At 36.4% G+C, this 19,883-nt stretch overlaps 1 protein-coding gene across 2 annotated transcripts in view; it reads right to left on the bottom strand.

Annotated features, from left to right (window-relative positions):
* Positions 1-16,028: 16,028 nt before the first annotated feature.
* Positions 16,029-19,883, bottom strand: part of ARHGAP5 (Rho GTPase activating protein 5) — a 43,511-nt gene continuing 39,656 nt past the window's right edge. Inside the window, exon 8 of one of the 2 annotated variants that reach the window (XM_030274627.4) lies at positions 16,029-17,996. In XM_030274627.4, coding sequence (XP_030130487.3) covers positions 17,666-17,996 — 331 coding nt within the window. In that variant the 3' untranslated portion in view covers positions 16,029-17,665. The remainder of the gene's footprint in view (positions 17,997-19,883) is intronic. The other variant, XM_072930208.1, reaches the window with a different exon arrangement.

The raw sequence follows: 19,883 nt of genomic DNA, 5'->3' as shown, positions 1-19,883 counted from the left end.
GAAAAAAGTTATATACAAAACACAATAAAAAGTTAAATCTAGCATGGATAAAAATCACCAGAGATGTCAGTGTGGATTTTAACCCAGCAAACTCCTCAGAATTTTCTCCTTTTGAAAACCTTATAAAACAAATATTAGATGAAACAGAAGTGATTTCACAGAATTCATAGAACCTGCTTTACAAAAGTATAAAAAACATGTACTATTTATCTGCATGTGGAAGTAATTAAAATTCAAAGCATTAACATGAGTAGTAAGAATAACAAAGACTTTAATGAGTCCCTGTGGAACACAGGCCAAGCTAGTTTGTTTGGCTAAAATCTTTCATAAATATAACTGCAGAGGAATTGTGCATACAAGAACAATAAAGCAGAGTAACTGCCTGAAAAAGAAAACCAAGTAAAGGTGAACAAAGGAAAAAAGCATGAATAAATGTAACTCCAGTGCAGCAAATATAAGTGAGAATTAGAGATAACACTATCAGGATGTAATGAGGAAGGCAGCAATGCAAGCATTGCTGTCACTCAGCCACTGCCTTTATCTCCTACTTCATGCTTGTTTCACGTCACAAAATAAAGACAGAAGCAATAGAAGCGACTTTTGAAAAACTAACAGATGTATACCACAGCATCATACTGAAACATATGAAAAGACAAACCACTTTCACCACATGACAACTGAACAGTCAAAAGTGGACTCTGCAGTCCACTTCTGATGTTGCAAATGGACCTGAGTTGGCTTTTTAGACAAGAGTGTGCATCAAAGCATGCTGCCCTCCCCCAGAGGAACATCTTTTTTTTAACAACCTCATAAGTCTTTTGAGCACCAGTTTTCCAAATATGCTGCAAGGACACCAAAGAAGTCAGTCACTCCCATCTCTGTTTTAACTGAAGGGTTTGATTAACCATCCAGAACATATTACCTTGGGACACATGACAAGGTTATATCTTGCTAACTCCATTGCATGGATTTTCAAACTGTTTGTGAAACAGCTTCCAAAGGGCTGTATTACAGTACAGCTTTAAAACACAATGAAATTCGAGTGAGTTCTCGGTAAAAACATTTTAACGTAAAACGTAGCCCCTGAATCATAACCAACTTGGATACACACATAATAGTGCAGAAAACCTGGAGATGACAGAGTGAAAGTTGTTCCACTGCACACCTTCCCTACTTATTTTCAGAGGCCCAAGAATACCCTTTGTTAATCTGGCTGGATCCACAGCTGGCTTTCAAAGCACCTAGCTTTCAGCACTTAAAAGTTTAGTACAACATGTAGCTTTTAACTGGGACTTAGATTTCTCTTATGATGTGATGATGAAAGGCATAAGTAAAAAGCAGATGTACAAAAATGTTGCTGCATATGTCACAGTTGAGACAGCCACAGTACACAGAGTATCACTATACAATTTCAGAAAGCTCCAACCCATACAGAGCAGCATCACACCACTTCAGAAGGCTGCAAGCATCTGCCCTTCTTGTTCTTCAGCCCAGCCTTTTATCCCCTCCTGCTGATGCAGTGCACCTGTGTGCCCTCTGTTCCCTTTGGTGGTTGGGCAGTGCCTGGGCACTCCATGGCTCATTGCTGTCAGTGCTGCTCACCTGCTGCTCACAGCTGTGCCCACTGGGGATGGGGCTCAGCCCCGCTCCCAGTTTCCACACACTGTGTACCTACACAAAAAACGGGCCTGGAAGCAAAAAATGGACCAAACTGAGGGGTGTGTCTGCATGGGAATCATGGTCTTGGGCCTGTTTCCGAAATTCAGTCTCCAATAGCCATTGCTCATAAAACAAAACCAGGAGTCCAAGTGGTGGCTCTATAGTTCCATCATACCATTAAATGCCATAGACATAGAAGAATTGCATCCAGATCCATTCTCCACTTGACACATTTTGAAATCTTTTTGCCTATGCAGGCTGCTTTGATTGCTTTTTAAAAACTGATTTTGAATCTTTGCCACAAATTAACATTTATGTACATAACAATCAGTAAAGCATGAACAGAAATATAAAAAAAAAAAAACAGTAAAAATGTTATTTTTACTTATTGGAAGTCAAAATATTAAAACCATTTCAACATGTATTAAACGTGTATACGTAGACATGAAGTCACAGTAACAATGTCACCACCAACAAAACAAAACCCAATAATATTAATTTCAGTTATCTGTAGTGAAATGCACTGATGCAACACTGGAAGTCTTCTAAATGGAAATAATGTGCTCAGACACATAAGTTTATGATTCTCCCTATAAACAGGATTTTTGCAATATTTACTTTTGTCAGCGTCAGCTTGTTTACTGACACTTTTGAATTCCAGTGGGTTTCTACAGTATAAGAGCCTGAAGAAAAATAAAAAATGTCTTTCTGATTCAAGAGATTAGCCTCTAGCACACAGAATCTTTATTCTGGCTGTAATACAATTCACATCTGGTTAGAAGAGATGTAATGCATAGAGAGGGTCTGTCTGTCATGCAGGCTGATGCATTAAGTCTTTATTTTTCCTGTTTGCTGAGCTCTAAGGTTCAGTGGTGAATGTGAATGGAGGTCTCACAGACCTTTTATTTTTCAGCTTAGAGGTCAAACCTACTGCATGAAATACATTTTTTTTTTTAACTAACCTACAGTAAGGATTATTATTTTTCTGTATTCTGTCAAACAAGGATAGTTAGTTTTTACAGTAAGGTCATAACTTAGCAGAAAAATTTGAGTGATTTGCCTCAGTTGCATACTGTTGCAAACAGTAGCAATAGCAAGATGACATTTGTTTTCACAAAGGTAATTATTTAAAGTGTCAGTAGTCTGTATCTCACAGTGGTAGAGAAAGCGAAAAGCTGCTTTCTTAAGAGAACAGATTTGGAAAACTATACACACAGTAAGGACATCTCAGAGTAACAGCCAATACAAAACCACATATAAATGCCATGAATTCTGTTTTACATCCTAACCACTACACATGCTTGTTTTCAGACCATGAACAGGCTTAAGCAAAAACTTTTTTTAAATGACAAGGAGGAGTAATTAATTTAGAAACATGAAAATACTTATTTATCTGTGCATATTGGTCAAATTCTTAGTAACAGTAAAGTTCTCGTGAACTGAGTGCAGAGATTAAGGAAGATTTCAATATTGGCAGAAAAAAGATTTTTAGCCAGGAAAAATGCAAGCAAATCCATCAGTGAGCAAAGAAACTGAAACACAGTGATAAAATATGAGCAAACGTTCAGTGGAAGCATGTGATCACAGGCAAACTGGGACAAAGCAGAGGAAGGAGCAGAGGTGTTGGAACTCTGCAGGGGTCAGTTCTCCCAGGGCACGCTCAGTCGCTTTGCTCACAGGGCTGGCAGGGTGCCAGCTCCCAGATGTTAACCTGGACATCTGAGCCATGACACAAAACCTGGAAAGCATCCTGTCCTCCTTTCTACACAACACAAAAAACTGGGGCTGTGTGCCTCCTGGCCTTTAGCTACAATGAACTTGTCTGCTCTCTTAGTGCACACCTCTCTGCTGGGTGTGCCATTGATTCAAACACGTCCAGTCCCCTGGCAAACATTTTGGGGCTGGAGACTTGCAGCCAATACAAACCATCATCTTAGCAGAGTGACAGCCAAGTGGCAGAGAGAGAAGGAATTTGTGTGATGTTGCTCAGCAGCTTCTGTGTGTACAAGGTCTGCAAGAGTTCTTGATTTGCTGTGCAAGTTGCTGATCAGCATTGCTGAGCAGAATCTCATAGGAAAGAAAGGAGGAAGCCATTCAGACTGAAAACTTAAGCATCACTCCTACATTTAATTCAGCCTGAGAAGGCCTGAAACTATCAGTGAATGCTTTCAATGATGAACATCAAGTTGTGTGAATTGAGTTGTGTATGACTGAGAGAAAAAAACTAAAAACTGGCCACAATATTTTAATAAAATAGGAAAGTAAGTAGTTTTTTAGAATGGTTCAAGCAGGTCTTATTTTTCAAAGTGGTTAATTCATTTTAAAGGAAGCAACTTTCATAGATCAAACAATTAGGTATTTGTTTTTAAATAAATGAAAACTTAACACTTTATTACTGAAAGCTTGTGTAGTAAAATATTTCACACATCCTACTGTGTTCCTGAAAGCATTATGGTATTTCATGGAGAACAGAAACATTCCGGAATTTGGTTTTGATCTGCCTAGTTCTATGCTTTTTTTTGCCTGCTTCACTGTTAAATGAAACTCATTGACTGAGCTCTGAAGTTCAGCTGAAGACTTGTGGTCCATTCACAGCACCAGGCCCATGGCTGGAAACCCCCAGCCACATCGCACCTTATCCTGCCTTTACGGGGAGCACACCAACTCATGCCAGCCATAAAATCTCACTGCTAGGCCCAAGTAGTGGGCTGCAGCTCAAAATAAAATAACCACTTGTGGGCTAAATGAGTAATACTAAACTGAGCTAGCAAACCTTCAGATCCCCCTGACCACTGAAATGATGAGGGGAGCTTATCTAAACCACATTCACAGCAAAGCCTTTGCTAGCCAAAGAATCCACATGTCCCTGTTAAAGATACTGTACTTTAGTGCCTATTCAAAGCAGCACAATGAAAAATACACTGAAGTGCACCAAGGATCCTCTCCTTCTGCTCCAAACTCAAAGACACGTGATCTTCCATTACATGAATGCTACACAGTAAAGCCTCTCAGTTCCCAGACACACATTAAAAAAGTTCCAGTAGTGTGACATAATTGGGGCATGGCAGTCGGGAGAGTCCAGCAGGCAGTGCAGCGCGGCTGGTCAAGCTTCCAGGGGGTTTGTCAGGCGCTGGTTCCTTGGGCTCTCCTCACTATATTGTCTTTTGTCTGGAGACCACATGGGCAGCACTATATTTGGGAGGCATTCCTTTTGTTCCCTGTGGTGAATACCCTTCTGTGGGTAAAGCACCCTCTCTTTGAGATGCTTTTTGCTCTTGGTAGTGCTGTGGTTATTGTGAGTATAGTAAATTGTTATTTCTGCTCCTTCATTGCCAGAAGAGGCACAGGGAGAAAGGGAGCAGTTTTAGTGGAGTTGAATTTTCCAGCTGGGCTTTAAACCATCACAATGTATTAGTGCTTTCTGAGTGGCTTTGCAATCAATTGGTCCTAGAGTTATCCCACACTTTTGTTAATAAAACCTTCACATTCAAAACACAAACTACCGCAGAAAAATACACAGTAAATTCTTTATCAGATCCAGTGTGCATAGCTGAATATAAATATATCATGAAGAATATTCGAGAAATACATTTCCTAATAGGACATTTTTCTTAAAGCAATCCTTTAATGTTATTACCTTCTACAGGTGTACAGTAAGATTGCCTTGTCATTTAAGAAACTGCTGGTTCAAGACTTTAGAATGCACTGTCAACACTGAAGGGAGTGATATTGATACCACATTCCAAAACCAGCAAAACTTGATGAATGGCCTCTATTGCAATGAGGAATCACACTGCAGTTCTATGGATTTACTTTCCTATGAATGTAAAGAAAGTGAGAAGAATGAGAGGGATGTGTGTTTAAAAGGCCACATCACAGGCCTTCAGACAGTGGTATTTACTCCATAAATTAAAGTTTGTGGATTTGGGGGTGGGGGGACTGTTGCTTTTATCTAGCCCTGGAACTGATGAAGGGAGCCATAAACTTAATAGTCAATTAACCTTATGGAAACATGATATTGGGTCTTAAATTAGCATGTATTAAATGAGATATTTATTACAGGATTCAGTGCCAAATATATTTGCATTGTTTGTAAAATATTGCATGTATCTTTGCAGACAAAGCTGAGAACACTGCAAGAAACTTTTTCAATTTTAGAACCAGGAGTCATAAAATGCTGATTAGGTACTCTGATAAATGGGAAGCATTTAAACATTTTGGATATATTGAAGTAATTCAGCTGTGAAGACATCTAACTTACGTCACCCAACTATATTTCTCTCCAGAATGTTAGAAGCATCCAATAAAGAACAAACATTAATTCTTGAATCCTCACTAAACAAAGCAATTTTTACATTTCTAAGCAAGGCAGCCATGATAATGACATTTACATTAAGTATACATGCCTTAAGAGGCACATCTATTCTCATTACTCAATTCAGTAACCATTTTAAAAGACTGCCTTTGCTCTCACCCGTGAGGTTTACTGTGTCTTTTGTCTTTCCTCTATCATCCTTCTCAATGACAGAATTAGATCACAGAGTTGTAGCATGATTTAATAGCTAGTGTTTCAGGAGAAATTAATAAGAAAGCCACTTGCCTCTCCAATTCTTCAAAAGGCAGGATGCCTCATCCCATATCTCCCTGTCACTCATGTGCCTACTGAGTGAGTGGGCACTCACTGTGCCTGTGACACAGTGGTTCAAACCATTTGAGCTTCTCGAGGAGACAGAAACACCCACAAAACTATGCAATAGGGGAACAAACCAGTCTCGCATGGTTTGAACGGTATGAATGAATGAACGGTACTATTTCAAGATGACACACTGGTAATAAAATCAGGGCACATAGTACATTAGCCATGGGGTAAATCAGCCTTACTTGTTATTTACAAGACACAAGAGGTATTAAGCAGGTGTAATTTGTACTCATAGAGTGGACAGGACTGCGCCCAGTTTGGACCACCAATATACTTAAAAGAAAGGCAAAAGAAATACTACATTTCTAAACAGAACTACAAAAAAGCTTAAGAGATTGTGTTACTTGGACAAAGTTAAGGGAGTCATGTAAAGTGGTGAGAGAAAAATGGGCCATAAAAATCTTCTGGCATCTAAAGATCACCATAAAGGTGACAGTAGTAAATATCCACCACGTCCACTTGCAACAGAACCACAAGAATTCTGTATATCTTTCAGTAAAGATTTAGCTCGGCTACCTGGAGAATCTTTCTTCCCATAAGGCTACTGAATCACTAAAATAAGACACAGAGAAAACCATGGAATCTATTTTACAGGTTTAGAAGGAAAAAAAGGATGAATTTCCAAACCATAAAAATGATTAAAACCTACATTTGTATATTCAATGACAACGCTTATTTAATAAAATCTCTGGTGTGTCAAGAATTGTTTCATCTCAATATTAGTGTAAATTTAAAAACCTAATGAGTGTATTTTATTAATACTGATTAAGTGATTAATGAGCGTGATGTATTGATTAAACAAGACAACTTAAATGCATAGAAATAGTCAAAAAAATCCACTTGCATAGCGTAGAACTAGAACCATTATGTTAATGCATGCAACTATTCCCCTGTGCAGCTTATTTTTGCATCTTCACCTTTATTAACAACTACATTCTTCCCCTTTTGAAGACCCTTGCCTTAACTCTAGTTCTTATCCATTTCCATATTTGGGTCCCTATTTTATAGCATTTTAAATATTATTATTAAATATTACTCCATCCCCTTACCATACATTTGCCCCCAGCCACACATTTCTTAAACAGTTTCTTGTGCAGTCTCCACAAATTCCAGAATTTTGTGAGCAGAAACAACCAAATGGCTACAGAGGTCTATCACCTAGCAAGAGAAAACAGAAAAAAAGTAGGCCAGGGGCGAAGAAAAAAAAAAGAGAGTGAAATAAAAGAGTGAAGAGAAAATCATTCTAAGGTCTCTCAATTCTAAATGCAGTTCCTATTGTATCCTTATTATTTCTAAAAATATACAAAAAGTTATTACCATCCTATTGGTATTGTATCCAATTAAATTTTGCCAATGATTTACAAAACTCAGCATAATCCCAGCTATTGTACACTTACTTTTTTTTTATTGTACAGGTGTGGACCCAGGAAGGTGCCAAATACCCCACAGCATGAAAAGTTCCTTGTTCCAGAAACTTGTGATTTAAGCATAATACAAGAGAGAACAGCTGGCTGTAATAAGTGGGCAAGGCAACAGAGTATAATAGTGAGTGATGCGAGTCAGGCAAGGTCACTCTTTGCTCTTTGCTACCCGATTCATCTGGGGAAGTAGGAAGGGCCAGAGAATTTTTAGCAGTAATCTTGCTAAAAATACCATCTGCAGTTCTTCCAATAAACCAAAGGGTGAGATCAGATCCCTAGATTTGAGAAGACCACCATACATTGGTGGTGCCCATGCATTTTTATACACATCTTTACAACTATTATTTAGAGTCAAAAGTGAAAAGAACTTCAATTATTTCCTCAGTATGTGCACATGAAGATATCTGGCACATAAGTGAACTTCTTTCTCCCATATACACAATTCATTATCTCCAACATAAAATAAAATCAGAAGGCTGAGGGAAATTTTGCAGTTGAGGAATGGAAGTGTGTTCCTTTAAGCCTCTTGAGGGCAAAGACTTCCATTACCAATGTGAAACAAGAGGATAGTTTTCTAAATTTTATTTTCAAAATCAGAGGACGATAATTTTTCCTTTGCAACATTTAAAGAGAGCATCACACAGCCATTTACCAAAGATTTCAAGGACCCAACTGCATATGAAATGCCAATCTTTTGAGACTGTGCCCTGCCTAGAAACAAAAATCATCTACCCTGAGAGCCCCTTTAGGAACAATGCAGCTGGATCCCTTCCACAGACAGAGAACAGGGGCAAATTCCTAATACAGAAATTCCCATGTTTTTCTGAAATTCATTCACCTTTATTTTCTTGTCTGCTTCTTAAATACCAAGTATATTGATAAAGCATGGATCCTGTTCAAGAAGCAGAGAGACTAAAAATGTATGCACTTACAGCAAATTTGAGTTTCTACGACAAGCTGGAAAATTTAACATGTTGTGCTATACATAGCTGAATCTGAGACATTTGGAGACATAAAGTTCCGAGATTAATGAGCAAACAGAAGTGCCAAAGAGCCCTTTTCGTAACCCTCTGTGCACGCATGTGAGACTTCCACTGAGCACGTTAGAGCCGTCTGCTGAGGACTTTGCAAGTAAACAAAAACTTTCATTCCCTCCTCACTAACTGAACCTACACCAAAGCAGACATTGCTATCCCCACTTAGCTTCTACTTTCCCTTTAAGGTGAAGACCAGCATTTTAACAATAGCACATGACTTGCTCTACCTTTATCAAATTAACCAAAGACTCTTTTCTGACAACACTTATTAAACCTTTTAATCTGAACTAATACTGCCATTGTGTTAGTATGATTTTGGGCATGTGTAGGTATCATCTCTTTTTAAAAAAAGGAACTGGGTACAGTCAGAAATGAAAATATAATGAATGCAGGAACATAGGTCTGCTAAATATTTTTGAGAGACATGTTAGAGAATATACATCTGACATTTGCATTCAGCCCGATTATGTCCTAAGACTATAAAACAGACCATGATAGTCATTCTTGCACTCAAATTTTCGGTAAGGAAAAAATAAAGACATGCTTTCATCTGCTCTACCTAAACTTCTCTCTCTGAAAGTTACATCCACAGAATGGCTCTCTTTCCTTTGTACATGGGTGCTCCAGATACTCCAGTTGCACTATTGCCAGTTGCAGTTGAAAGCAAACTTCCGCCAATCCAGGCAAAAAAAAGTCCCCCTAGTTCTTCTGTAACAATGAAGAACGTCAGCTGTCTCATTTTTATATTCTCAGGAAGAAATCTGGATTTCTTCCACTCACCATCAGAATAATGAACAATCCAGGACCTCCTGTATGCAGCTACTTCAACACAAAAACTACTACCTGCAACTGTAGTTTAAAAATGGCATTAATATCCCTGCAAACAAAACACACTTAAAGCCTTAAAAAATAATCTAGTTGCTAGTAAGAAAATTATGAGGTCTCTAGAAAAACTAATCACAGATTATTGCTTTTAATTTGAATACTTCAAAAAACCCCATAGAAACTGTTGAATTGTGGTTTTGGCCAACAGCCTATATTCCTGAGAAGTCAAGGTGGAAACTCCCTTATCCTACATGAAACCTTTTAAAGCTCTTGGGTTTTACATTGAAAGGGAAAAGGCTGATGCAAACTGCCTTCAGCATCACCTCATCAAGCACACAGCTAGATGTTACTTATGAGCACGGCAGCACCGGGAATGGAATGTGTTGGGACATGTCCTCGTGCTATAAACACAGACAGAAGCCATTGAAAAGCCTCAACGGAAAGAACACCCACCATAAACATTTCCTTCCGGTCAGTTTAAAACTTCTCGGCTCTTAAAATCCCCACTCTATCTTGGTTTCTTTCTGATGAGCTAAGCTATTTGCACGTGCTACTTGCATGCAGTATGTCTGCAAGAAGGCAATTGCTTACATTTTTTTTTAGCTAGACAATTCTGTATATAGAGATATTTATCATCTGGATGAGTTCAGAAACATAGTTCTTACTACTATTCACCGCAAGAATAGCTGTAGGTTTCCTTAGGGAGTACATCAGACAGAAGAAGACTCAGAAGTTTTAAGCTACACTTCTCATTTCAGAAAAAAAATTGCCATCTTAGGGTTCTGGGCATACATCCCATAAATTAATGCACAAAAACAAATAACTGCCTGTAGACACTCACTTTGGCACACTTATCCCCACCAACTTTAAGGAGAAGAATAGAATAAGGTTTGTAGCAATTCCATAGTTAAAATGCTTATAATGCAAAGGAAGAGAGCCAAGATCTAAAGCCAAGTACTCCCAAATGATAAAGCCCTGCAGCCTGCAGAATCCTTTCTTCATATTGACAGAACTCTAGCTAAGCAGCTCTGCTGTTTTGGGGATGAGCAGGAGTGTATAGGGAGATAAAAAATAAAGAAAAATGTAGAATCGGAAAGGATAGTACTTCAGGAAATCAGACTAAATCCATTTACAGATCAGTACCTAAAAACCACATTTATTACAGCAAATGTTTTAAGTAAAATAATGGATATGGGGCAGCAGTCAAAATCCAAAAGAAACTGAGATCCTTCCCTTCATGAAAAGCACGTGATCTTGGAGAAAAACAGAAGCATCCAGTTCCTCCCAATACTCTGTATACTACAACAGGACGTAGACATCTGCATTGTGTTTAATTGTGCTTGATGTGAAATTTTTTGCTCACTTCCCAACAGGGTCAGAGCTCACCTTTGACAATCACATTATATGCACACGAGCTTATCCCCCTCCTGAACAACAGAAAACAAACAAAGCAAAGTATTACATTTCCTTCAAAGAGGAACTATAGCCATGACTGAGAATTTGTTCTACAATTCACTTACTCTGCCACAGACAGTCTTCCAAATGATTCCAGCAGGATTCGCATCTTCAATGCCTTCATTGAATGACCTGGGCATTTTCCTCATGGTGTCACTATCATGCTACAAAAACACACCTTTGACAGATAACAGTTCAGACCTCTGATTTTTCTTAGAAACTGCTTTCTTTGAAAAGAAGAGAGAAAACAAAATACCGTACACAATCCCAAGGAGAATAGAGCTTGATTTCTACTTCCTCAGAAGTATTTCAGGTCAAAGAATCATTGTATCCTCTAAAGAACATTTTGATCTGAAGATCGTGGTGGTAATACCACTCAAAACTATTTTAAAGTAAAATCCGACAAAACTCTCAGGGCAGCATGCTTCAGGAGCAAGGATGCTGATGAACAATTTAAGGGTTGTATGTATGTCCCCACTGCTTTGCTGTGCCAAGTTCAGTTGAAGGCCACATGCCGATCCATGACTCTGTGGGGTCAAAACTCCACACTGGATGTAGAGAACTTTGTGCCCCAAACTCTGTAAGACTAACACTCACCCTTGAGGTTAGAGACAAAGGTACATAGGAAAGAGTTTTTTCATCTCCTCCTCCCTTTTACTCTATCAGTGGAAGGCTTAAAAGCACCCTACACACAAACTTCTAGCACAGAAAGAAGCCCAGCTGAGATGAGCATCTTCACCTCATTGATGTACTGAGAGCTCATGGTTATCCTTCACCATTTTAGAATTACTTCCTTGCTGGTCTTTCCAGCACTCTTCTATAAAAAGCAGGTTAGGATATGGAAAGGGATCACCCTGATATATCTACCTACTAGCAATCAGAAATCTCCAGATACAAAAAAGTGCATCCCCAAAACTGCAGTGAACACACAAAAGTACAAGCAAAAGGAGACGAAGAGAGTATTGTCAGATTTTTATAAACCTTAGGTGGGACCTTGTCTGTTCTAGAGGAGGCAAGTAGTATGATCACGTTATGAATTTTAAGTTTTGGCTTTAAGTCAAAAAAAAAAGAGTAAAGAAAGCAATCTTCTGTGAAAAGAAACTTTCCAACTCATAACAGTTACATAAAGGGCATAAAATCAGGCTTATTTGCATGGCCACAAGATAATAGGATAACAAAATTAAACTAACGTTAGGGCTAGATAATTCACCAATACAGTACCAAAGTTAGATAAAACGACATTCATTTTTCAAAACTTCACATCTGAGCTGTAGCCAGTATTTACCTGTAACAGACTGATTGCTTTTACTATGTTAAAACACCTGCATCATCATCCATTTCTTTACTAAGTTAAAAAGCATGAATATATACATACATATTTCAATATATATTTCAGTAATCAGCCATGGGCATTTAATTCTCCATATATATTTACTACACTCCATGTTTAATAATTTCATCTAAATATTTCTGGAGACAGCTGTTCCAAGTTGTTTTGGTTTTTTTGAGGTTTCTTGATCTCTTCATTCCCAGCAAGCACAGGATCCATGTGACCAAGGGCTGTTACTGGAGAAACTCAGGTCACACTGTCAAGTACTGACAGCCTTCAAGGGGAGATCATAACACTTGCACATCGATAGTGCAACCTGGGTTGTTTCTACATGTTTCATTAACTGATTGCACTCAGTGTCAGTTAATTCAAAACTTACTACTCCATGTTTTCTACTTCAGTAAAACAGTGCTAGAGCCATTTAGGGGGCCCTGACAATTCTCACAAGTGGCAAAGCTGAGAACTCCAGGAACTGATGAGAACAGTCTTCACTTCTTGAGTTGTGAAGCAAAAATATAAGCTGCACTGCAGAAATTGGTCAGTCACATAAGCAGCAAGAGGTACTCGGCAAATCATAGCCTCTAACCCTGAAGCATGACATGGAGTTGTTAGCTAGACTCACACAGGATTTCCTTTCCAACTTTCTCAAACTCAAACAGCTTCTAAGTAGAAGCAACAACAGTCTTTTGTTATCACACTGTAAAACTGAAAAAAAACCCACAGCTGCTGCACTGCAGGCATTTAGTGAAACAATTTAATTCTCTATTTTTTAAATCACACCAAACAAAAATCAGTAATGGTCATATTATTCATAATAAAGAATACTGAACCCTATTCTGCAATATAAAAGCACTATGTTGTCTGCTGGGCATCAATGACACAGTTCAGCAACAAAATGTCAGCTCTAAACATGCATGCATTGTATTCTATAAGGAAGATAAGAAACATATGGGTAACAGCCATAATATGCACTAGCTACACACTTAGAAAAGAAATCAGTAAGGAAAGGCAGGAAGTGTTCAGTTTACTAATGATGACAGATTAACTTCATCCCTTTCTGAATCCATGGAAACCATGAATTAGTTGAAGGACTGAATCTGACACAAGTGATCACTGATGTTACACTTTGGTACTCTGGGATAGCTACACATCAGAAACTGGAGTCTGAACAGTGCATTATGTTTCAGTCAAATCCAGTAGAGCTGCTTTTTGATAAGGCAATCTAAATAACTGAGATTTGCACACTAAGTTACATGTAACATGAATCCCATTTGAGATTAAAGTGCTCCAGTATCTGAATGTGATACTATATATATGTATGTATATATAATAAAACCTGAACAGTGTTCAGATTTGAAGACCATCAGGAAGGTTTTGCAGTTATTTCTGCACCAGCCATATGACTCAAGATGTTCTGAAAAAACTTAAGTAAGCACAGACACTGCAAACATGAGAACTAAAAGCAGTACTACTATCAAAGTTGTATTTATCCCATATAGTTAGCAGAATTATGACCAATAATGTACAATCCTGATGACTTAAAGCTGACCTTAAAAGCCCACAATTTTCACTTCAGCTTAAATTTATTTTTCCTGTGGAATTTTTAAAGAGATCCATGAGAGACAGCCTCCCACCCAAGAAAAAAGTTAAACACACACAGCACTCTTACTTTAGCAAGATTTAGAGCTAAATTTCATTTCTGTGTCTGTGAAAGATAGGGTGCTTTTGCCTTTAAAAATTTAGTAGGCAACTAAACTGAACATTATACACAGTAAGCATCTTAGTATTTTATTCATTGCATCTTTTATACAGAATAAGCTTCACTGATACTTAATTCACTGCAGTATTCTCCTGATGTAGCAATAAAAGATTACATTATAAACAAAGAACAAAATTTTTACTTGAAATTTTCTTAAATGTGTGCAATTTTTGCAGTTGACAAACAGCATCACAATTACTGAAAAAAATGAAAAAGCACATAAACTATGGCCTGTTTTTTTAATCTCCAATTCATAGTCTTTCTATGTGTATCATAAATAAGAGAAGCTAAACTCCAGCAACTAAAAATAAACATACCTATAAATTCCTAGCAACCAGGATTCAAATAAAGGAGAAAACATGTAACAACAACAAAGTTTCTTTTCACTTAAATTGACATCTGCGATCTATTTACACTATATGAGTTCAAATTCCAAAAGATCAAGAAGGGTAAGGATTTTTGAAACAACCTGTTAAGCATTGCTTAAAATGGCACTTCTGTAACTCAGGACTGGGATTTTAGAATTGCTAAAACAGTGAAAGACAGTACACTGCAGTATGTCTATACCATTATAACATAAAAAAAGAAACTACTCCATAAAGTGTCACTGAGATGGCTCAATCAAAGTAATATACATTTGTATCTTTATCAAGATAGATATTATGGTAAAAATGCTCACATTAAAAAATATAGTTATTATTATTTGGATTTTCATTAAAACTAGAAGGGTCTACATGAGCCAAAGTATGAGGAATTTGGATATAATAACATGCTTCCTCATTTTATAGCACTAATAAAAATAATAATAGAGAAAGCTCTATTAAAAATCTTTAATAACCAGTTTAATTTCCTAGTATATTTTAAAAACTTTACTATGTGGGTGTATGTGCATGCATGTCTGCATAAACACACAAACAGTTAAAAAACCTCAAAGTGTATATATTACACATACACACATGTCCACATTCCTGCACACAACAGCTCCATAATGCAAACAGTATGCAGGGACTCTTCCATGTGACAAGCAGGCGCCACATGCCATGCTTTCTTATTTCTCTATGTTTATCCAGTAAATATAATACCCCTTTCACATTTGGCTGAATGGAAGTGTTGAGATTCTTTAAAATAATAGTGATTTAGCCATTTAGCCACAACATCATACATAAAGAAATGGTACTACAAATACTGCTGATCAAAAGTTCAACATGAAAGTTTATAATCAAATGGAATGTAAATTATTCTAAAAATTAGTATCCAAAAATTAGTTAGATATTATGGCAAAACAACTTGGAATTTATAGAAAGTTTAAAATGTAATTCACATTACAAAGACTGGAGATACTTTATAGATGGAATTTTTAAATATGGATATGATTGGCATTTATTCTTAAGCTTACTTCTATTAGAAATAGAATTGTTTCCTGTACAGGTGATGCTTTGTCTATGCCATATACAGTAGAAAAATAAATTCTTTAGCAACCTAGAAATAGTATATAAAACTCTTGAAGTTTCATTTTCTTTGCTAAACATGCCAAGATTAAACTGAAAACTATAAATAAAAGCTTCTTAAATAGACAACAGGTAAAGTAGAACAAGTTAGGAATACTACAATTTACAGGACAGACTTTATTGTACTATTAGTTCCTGTGTGCTTTGCAATAGGAATAGGGTTGACTTTTCTTTTTTGTTTATGTTTTCTTAAAAAAGATAATTACTTGCAAGAATATAACACAATATCAAGATAATTTATAATATACATGTACTTCAAACAGCAGCCAGGTTTATGGTATCGTAGTAATTCTAGAATGATAATCCAAGTCATTAGAAGTACAATACCTAGGACATAAGTGGGAAAGGCAATTTTTATTTTTGGAAAATGGAGCAAATCAATCTCTTAATAAAAGCCTTAATTCTCAAAATCATCTATTTACTATAATACATACAAGACGATCTTAAATCTTGTTATAAGTGAAGATTACAACAGTGACCATCGTAAAGCTTTTTTTTTAAGCTACACAAAACATTCTAGCAGCTGAATGAGCCAAAACCTTCTTCTTTGCAGACCTAAAAAGGTACATTTTGAGCATGAAAGAAAAAAAGCTGCTATGAAAAGTCTCACAGGTAGTGTTTATCTATGGTCTCTCCTTTGCTACAAGTTGTAACCTTCTAATTTTTTTACCACTATCAAAATATTTAACCAAAAGATTTGTTTAAATTAAGCAGCATTTTTACAGCAAAATTTGTACCAATATAAAAGTAAAATAAATGAAAAAAAGATAATTTAAAAATATGGTGAAAAAAAAGTTATTTGAAATTTTAGTACAACATACCACAGGAAAAAAATATGAACACAATTTCATGTGATTTTATATATACACACTCCAAAGAGGTTAATTGTCAGTACCCAAAGTATTTATTGCCATGTATTAGCAATGCATTTTTGTATATCTTTAGAGGGTCACATAAAAATAGATTTAAAGAATAGATTAATTGAAGTCCTAGATTAAAACATTGTTTGGTTTAGAGAATTTTACTACAACAAAAGTCATGTTTATGTATGAAAAGTTCTATAACCTTATATGAAAATGTCATGAACTATTTTCTAAACACTACATGTATTCCCAAGCGGGAAAAATTAAAATATCTAAAATATATTAGATTAAGTTTACAAGACCATCAATGATCTTTTAAACATGCAGCTGTTTACAGAATTAACAGTTTTACAAAATGTTTAGTTCGGTAATGGAACATAAAGAAATAAGTAGGCAACATCAAAATTTTTGTACAATATTTGAAACTCACTTTTACAACAAGCATGTCCTTGGTATTGTGCTGTAAGAAAAAATAAGCAAGTTCACCCACCCTTAAACTGTCCACAGGTTTACTTATATGTAAAGATGGATGGTGAGGGATCGTAAAATTCTCAACAGTGCATTTTTCATTCTTCCATAAACCACCCTAAGCATAAAGTCACATAAGTAGCCAGGAGATTACAAAATAAACTATAGCTGGGCTTTAGTTGTTTACACAGAATGCTTGAATGTGAAGAAAATTGCCAAAAATAGCATGTTAAATAACAAAAACCAGCCATAAAGCAGGCTGTAAGCACTGAATGTTTCATAAATGTAATTTTTTAAATCATTTAATTTCTATAGAAAAAATTTTATTCACAATATATTGTGACAAACTGTCACAGGAATGATATAGTGATTGCAATAAGGTATCATGCAGCAGCAGCTTTGTACTTTATAGCTATTTTTGCTTTTAAAAATTAAACCTCTCCAGTCATGCTTATCACATAGTTTTTATCTGCAGTGTGTACAAATGAGGAACACAGTACAGGATATAACAAAAAGATGTCCAATCAGCTGGATGGGAATTATTTTTCATAAATATGAAGTACATTACTGTATCCTGAAACATGCATGTCTATAGCTTGTCTCTACTGTCCAGCTCCAGGCTGCCTGCAATCATCATCTGTCTATATAATGCCAAGAGGGTCTGCTGGTAACTGCGACTGTATCAGCTGAGGCTGCAGCGGGGGCGGCAGCTGCAGGGGTACCATGGGCTCCACCATCTGCACTGGGTTGGAAGGCGGCGGCTGACAAGCCACTGGGTTGGGTGCTTCTACAATCTCCCCGTTGTAAAAGAAAAACTGACATTGTTGAATGAAGGTCTCTATAACTGATTGATGGATTTTGGTGGTAGAAAGAAACTCTCTGTTTTCAAAATCAGGTCTCATCAAAGTAGGCCAGAAACAAATGGATAAGTTATCAGCAGTCATATAGTTGGTCTTATATTGCTGACTAACCCTGAAATGAGAATGATACACACAGAGTGAATTAAAACCACTATGCAATCAACTAGAAATATTCTTGAATATTTTAGGTGATTATGCAGAGGAAAATTTAGAAGCCATGTCATTTTCAGATTTGGATAGTTAACGAATATAAATCTTGATTAAAAGCTTAATCAGAAAGAAATCCAACATTCCACCAGCATTTTGAACTGACAATAATAAACTGAGACAGGTTCTTCACTTATTATCTAAATTCACTATTGAAATACTATTACCAAACAAAACCAAAAAACTTTCCAAGTATAACAAACCATCCTGTTATTAAATTTATCACCTACAAATAAATACCTACTCAGAAAAACAAAATGCTTTCCACACCAATAGGCTAGAAAGAGCCAGGGTATAAAATATTCTGCATTCTAAACTGACATCACAATTTTATCTGAAAGTAGTTACTGAGAGATACATAAAAAAACATGTGTTAATACAGCTGGCAAACACCTAAAATATCCATTCAGCTGAGAACATGCATTTCCTATATTACAGTAGACACCACAAAGGTAGCAGAGCTACAATTGTTGTGTAGAAATAGAAAATAAAGCTTCAGAAATTTGTCAGTTACAATTTTGATGATTAACAAGAGCAGCCCACAAGAATTTCTGACAGCTGGCTGTAGTCTATAAATTGAAGAGCTGTGAAAGCCATAGTAAACACTAGAATTAACACTATAAGAAAATATTTCCATTCATTTACCATGCATGTATAATGGTAACGTATAAAAAATAGTGTGAAGGTATACAAATACTGCTTCTAAATCTGTTTTGAGTAAGTTTGGTCCAAAGGGCATTTAATACTATTTTTGAGTGGCAGTAAAATTCATTTTTAAAAAAATTAATTCATTTACAGATCAAATAATAAATGTAAGCTACATTTTGCTTAGCATTACTATTAACATGCTGTATCCTCACAATGATTAGACAAAATAAAGGAAGCAATGGGGACGTACAGCTAGAGGTGAGAAAAAAAAGAAAGGCATTACACCTCTTCCCCAATAACAGCTCACAAACAGATTAAACAAAGTGAACAATCAACTGCATTCCCTCCTGTGCTTCAACTTTACCCTTGCACTTCTTAAGAGTAAACAAAACCCTACCAAACCTGTATGTTGGTCTCCTACCAAACTTTCTCTAACTACTTTAGAATCTTCATCTAAGTGCTCAGCAAGTGTTCATTTACCATGTCTACTGAAAATTAAAAATTACTTGTCTCTCTTGATCCTGCCCACTTCCTCCACTGCAAAGTCTCAGGAACTTCAGACTGCAAACCCACTCTGATCAGACTTTAAAAGCTGTACACTGGTATTTTCCCAGACTTCAGAAGCATATTATGCCATATTAGTCCTTATGTATGAAGGGTCTTGTTAACAAAGAACGTGTATAAAACACAACTAGTATCAAAAAGCCCAAGGTCAGTCCAATACTATTTTGTTTTAAAAGCTCATTTATGCTTACAGTTAATTAACCACAATTACCTGAAATGCTCAGAAAGGTGCTTATAACATTAATGAAAAATTCATCTCGCTGTTGACATTTATTAAATTCTCATGGTTATTGGTCTCATACAATGTGGACAATACTTGTACCTTTTGTTTCAACAACCAGGTCTTGAGCTTGTGGACGCACCAAAATAATATCAATCACCAATCATTAGGAACTATACAACAACAGCATATATTTTACTGTAATAATGTAGGATGTAAAAACAAAACTTCTGATGAGAGCTCTTTCATCATGTAGAAGACTGCTTTACCTCATTAAATGAACAATTCATTTGGCAAACAACATTTCCATTTTAATTATATGCCAGCAGTATTTTACTACAAATTAGTCTCTTAAAAATA

This window comes from Taeniopygia guttata, chromosome 5, assembly GCF_048771995.1.
Source record: "Taeniopygia guttata chromosome 5, bTaeGut7.mat, whole genome shotgun sequence".
In the NCBI taxonomy this organism is placed as follows: Eukaryota; Metazoa; Chordata; class Aves; order Passeriformes; family Estrildidae; genus Taeniopygia; species Taeniopygia guttata.
The sequence above is the reverse complement of the archived record's forward strand: the minus strand, read 5'-3'. Positions and strand labels throughout refer to the sequence as shown.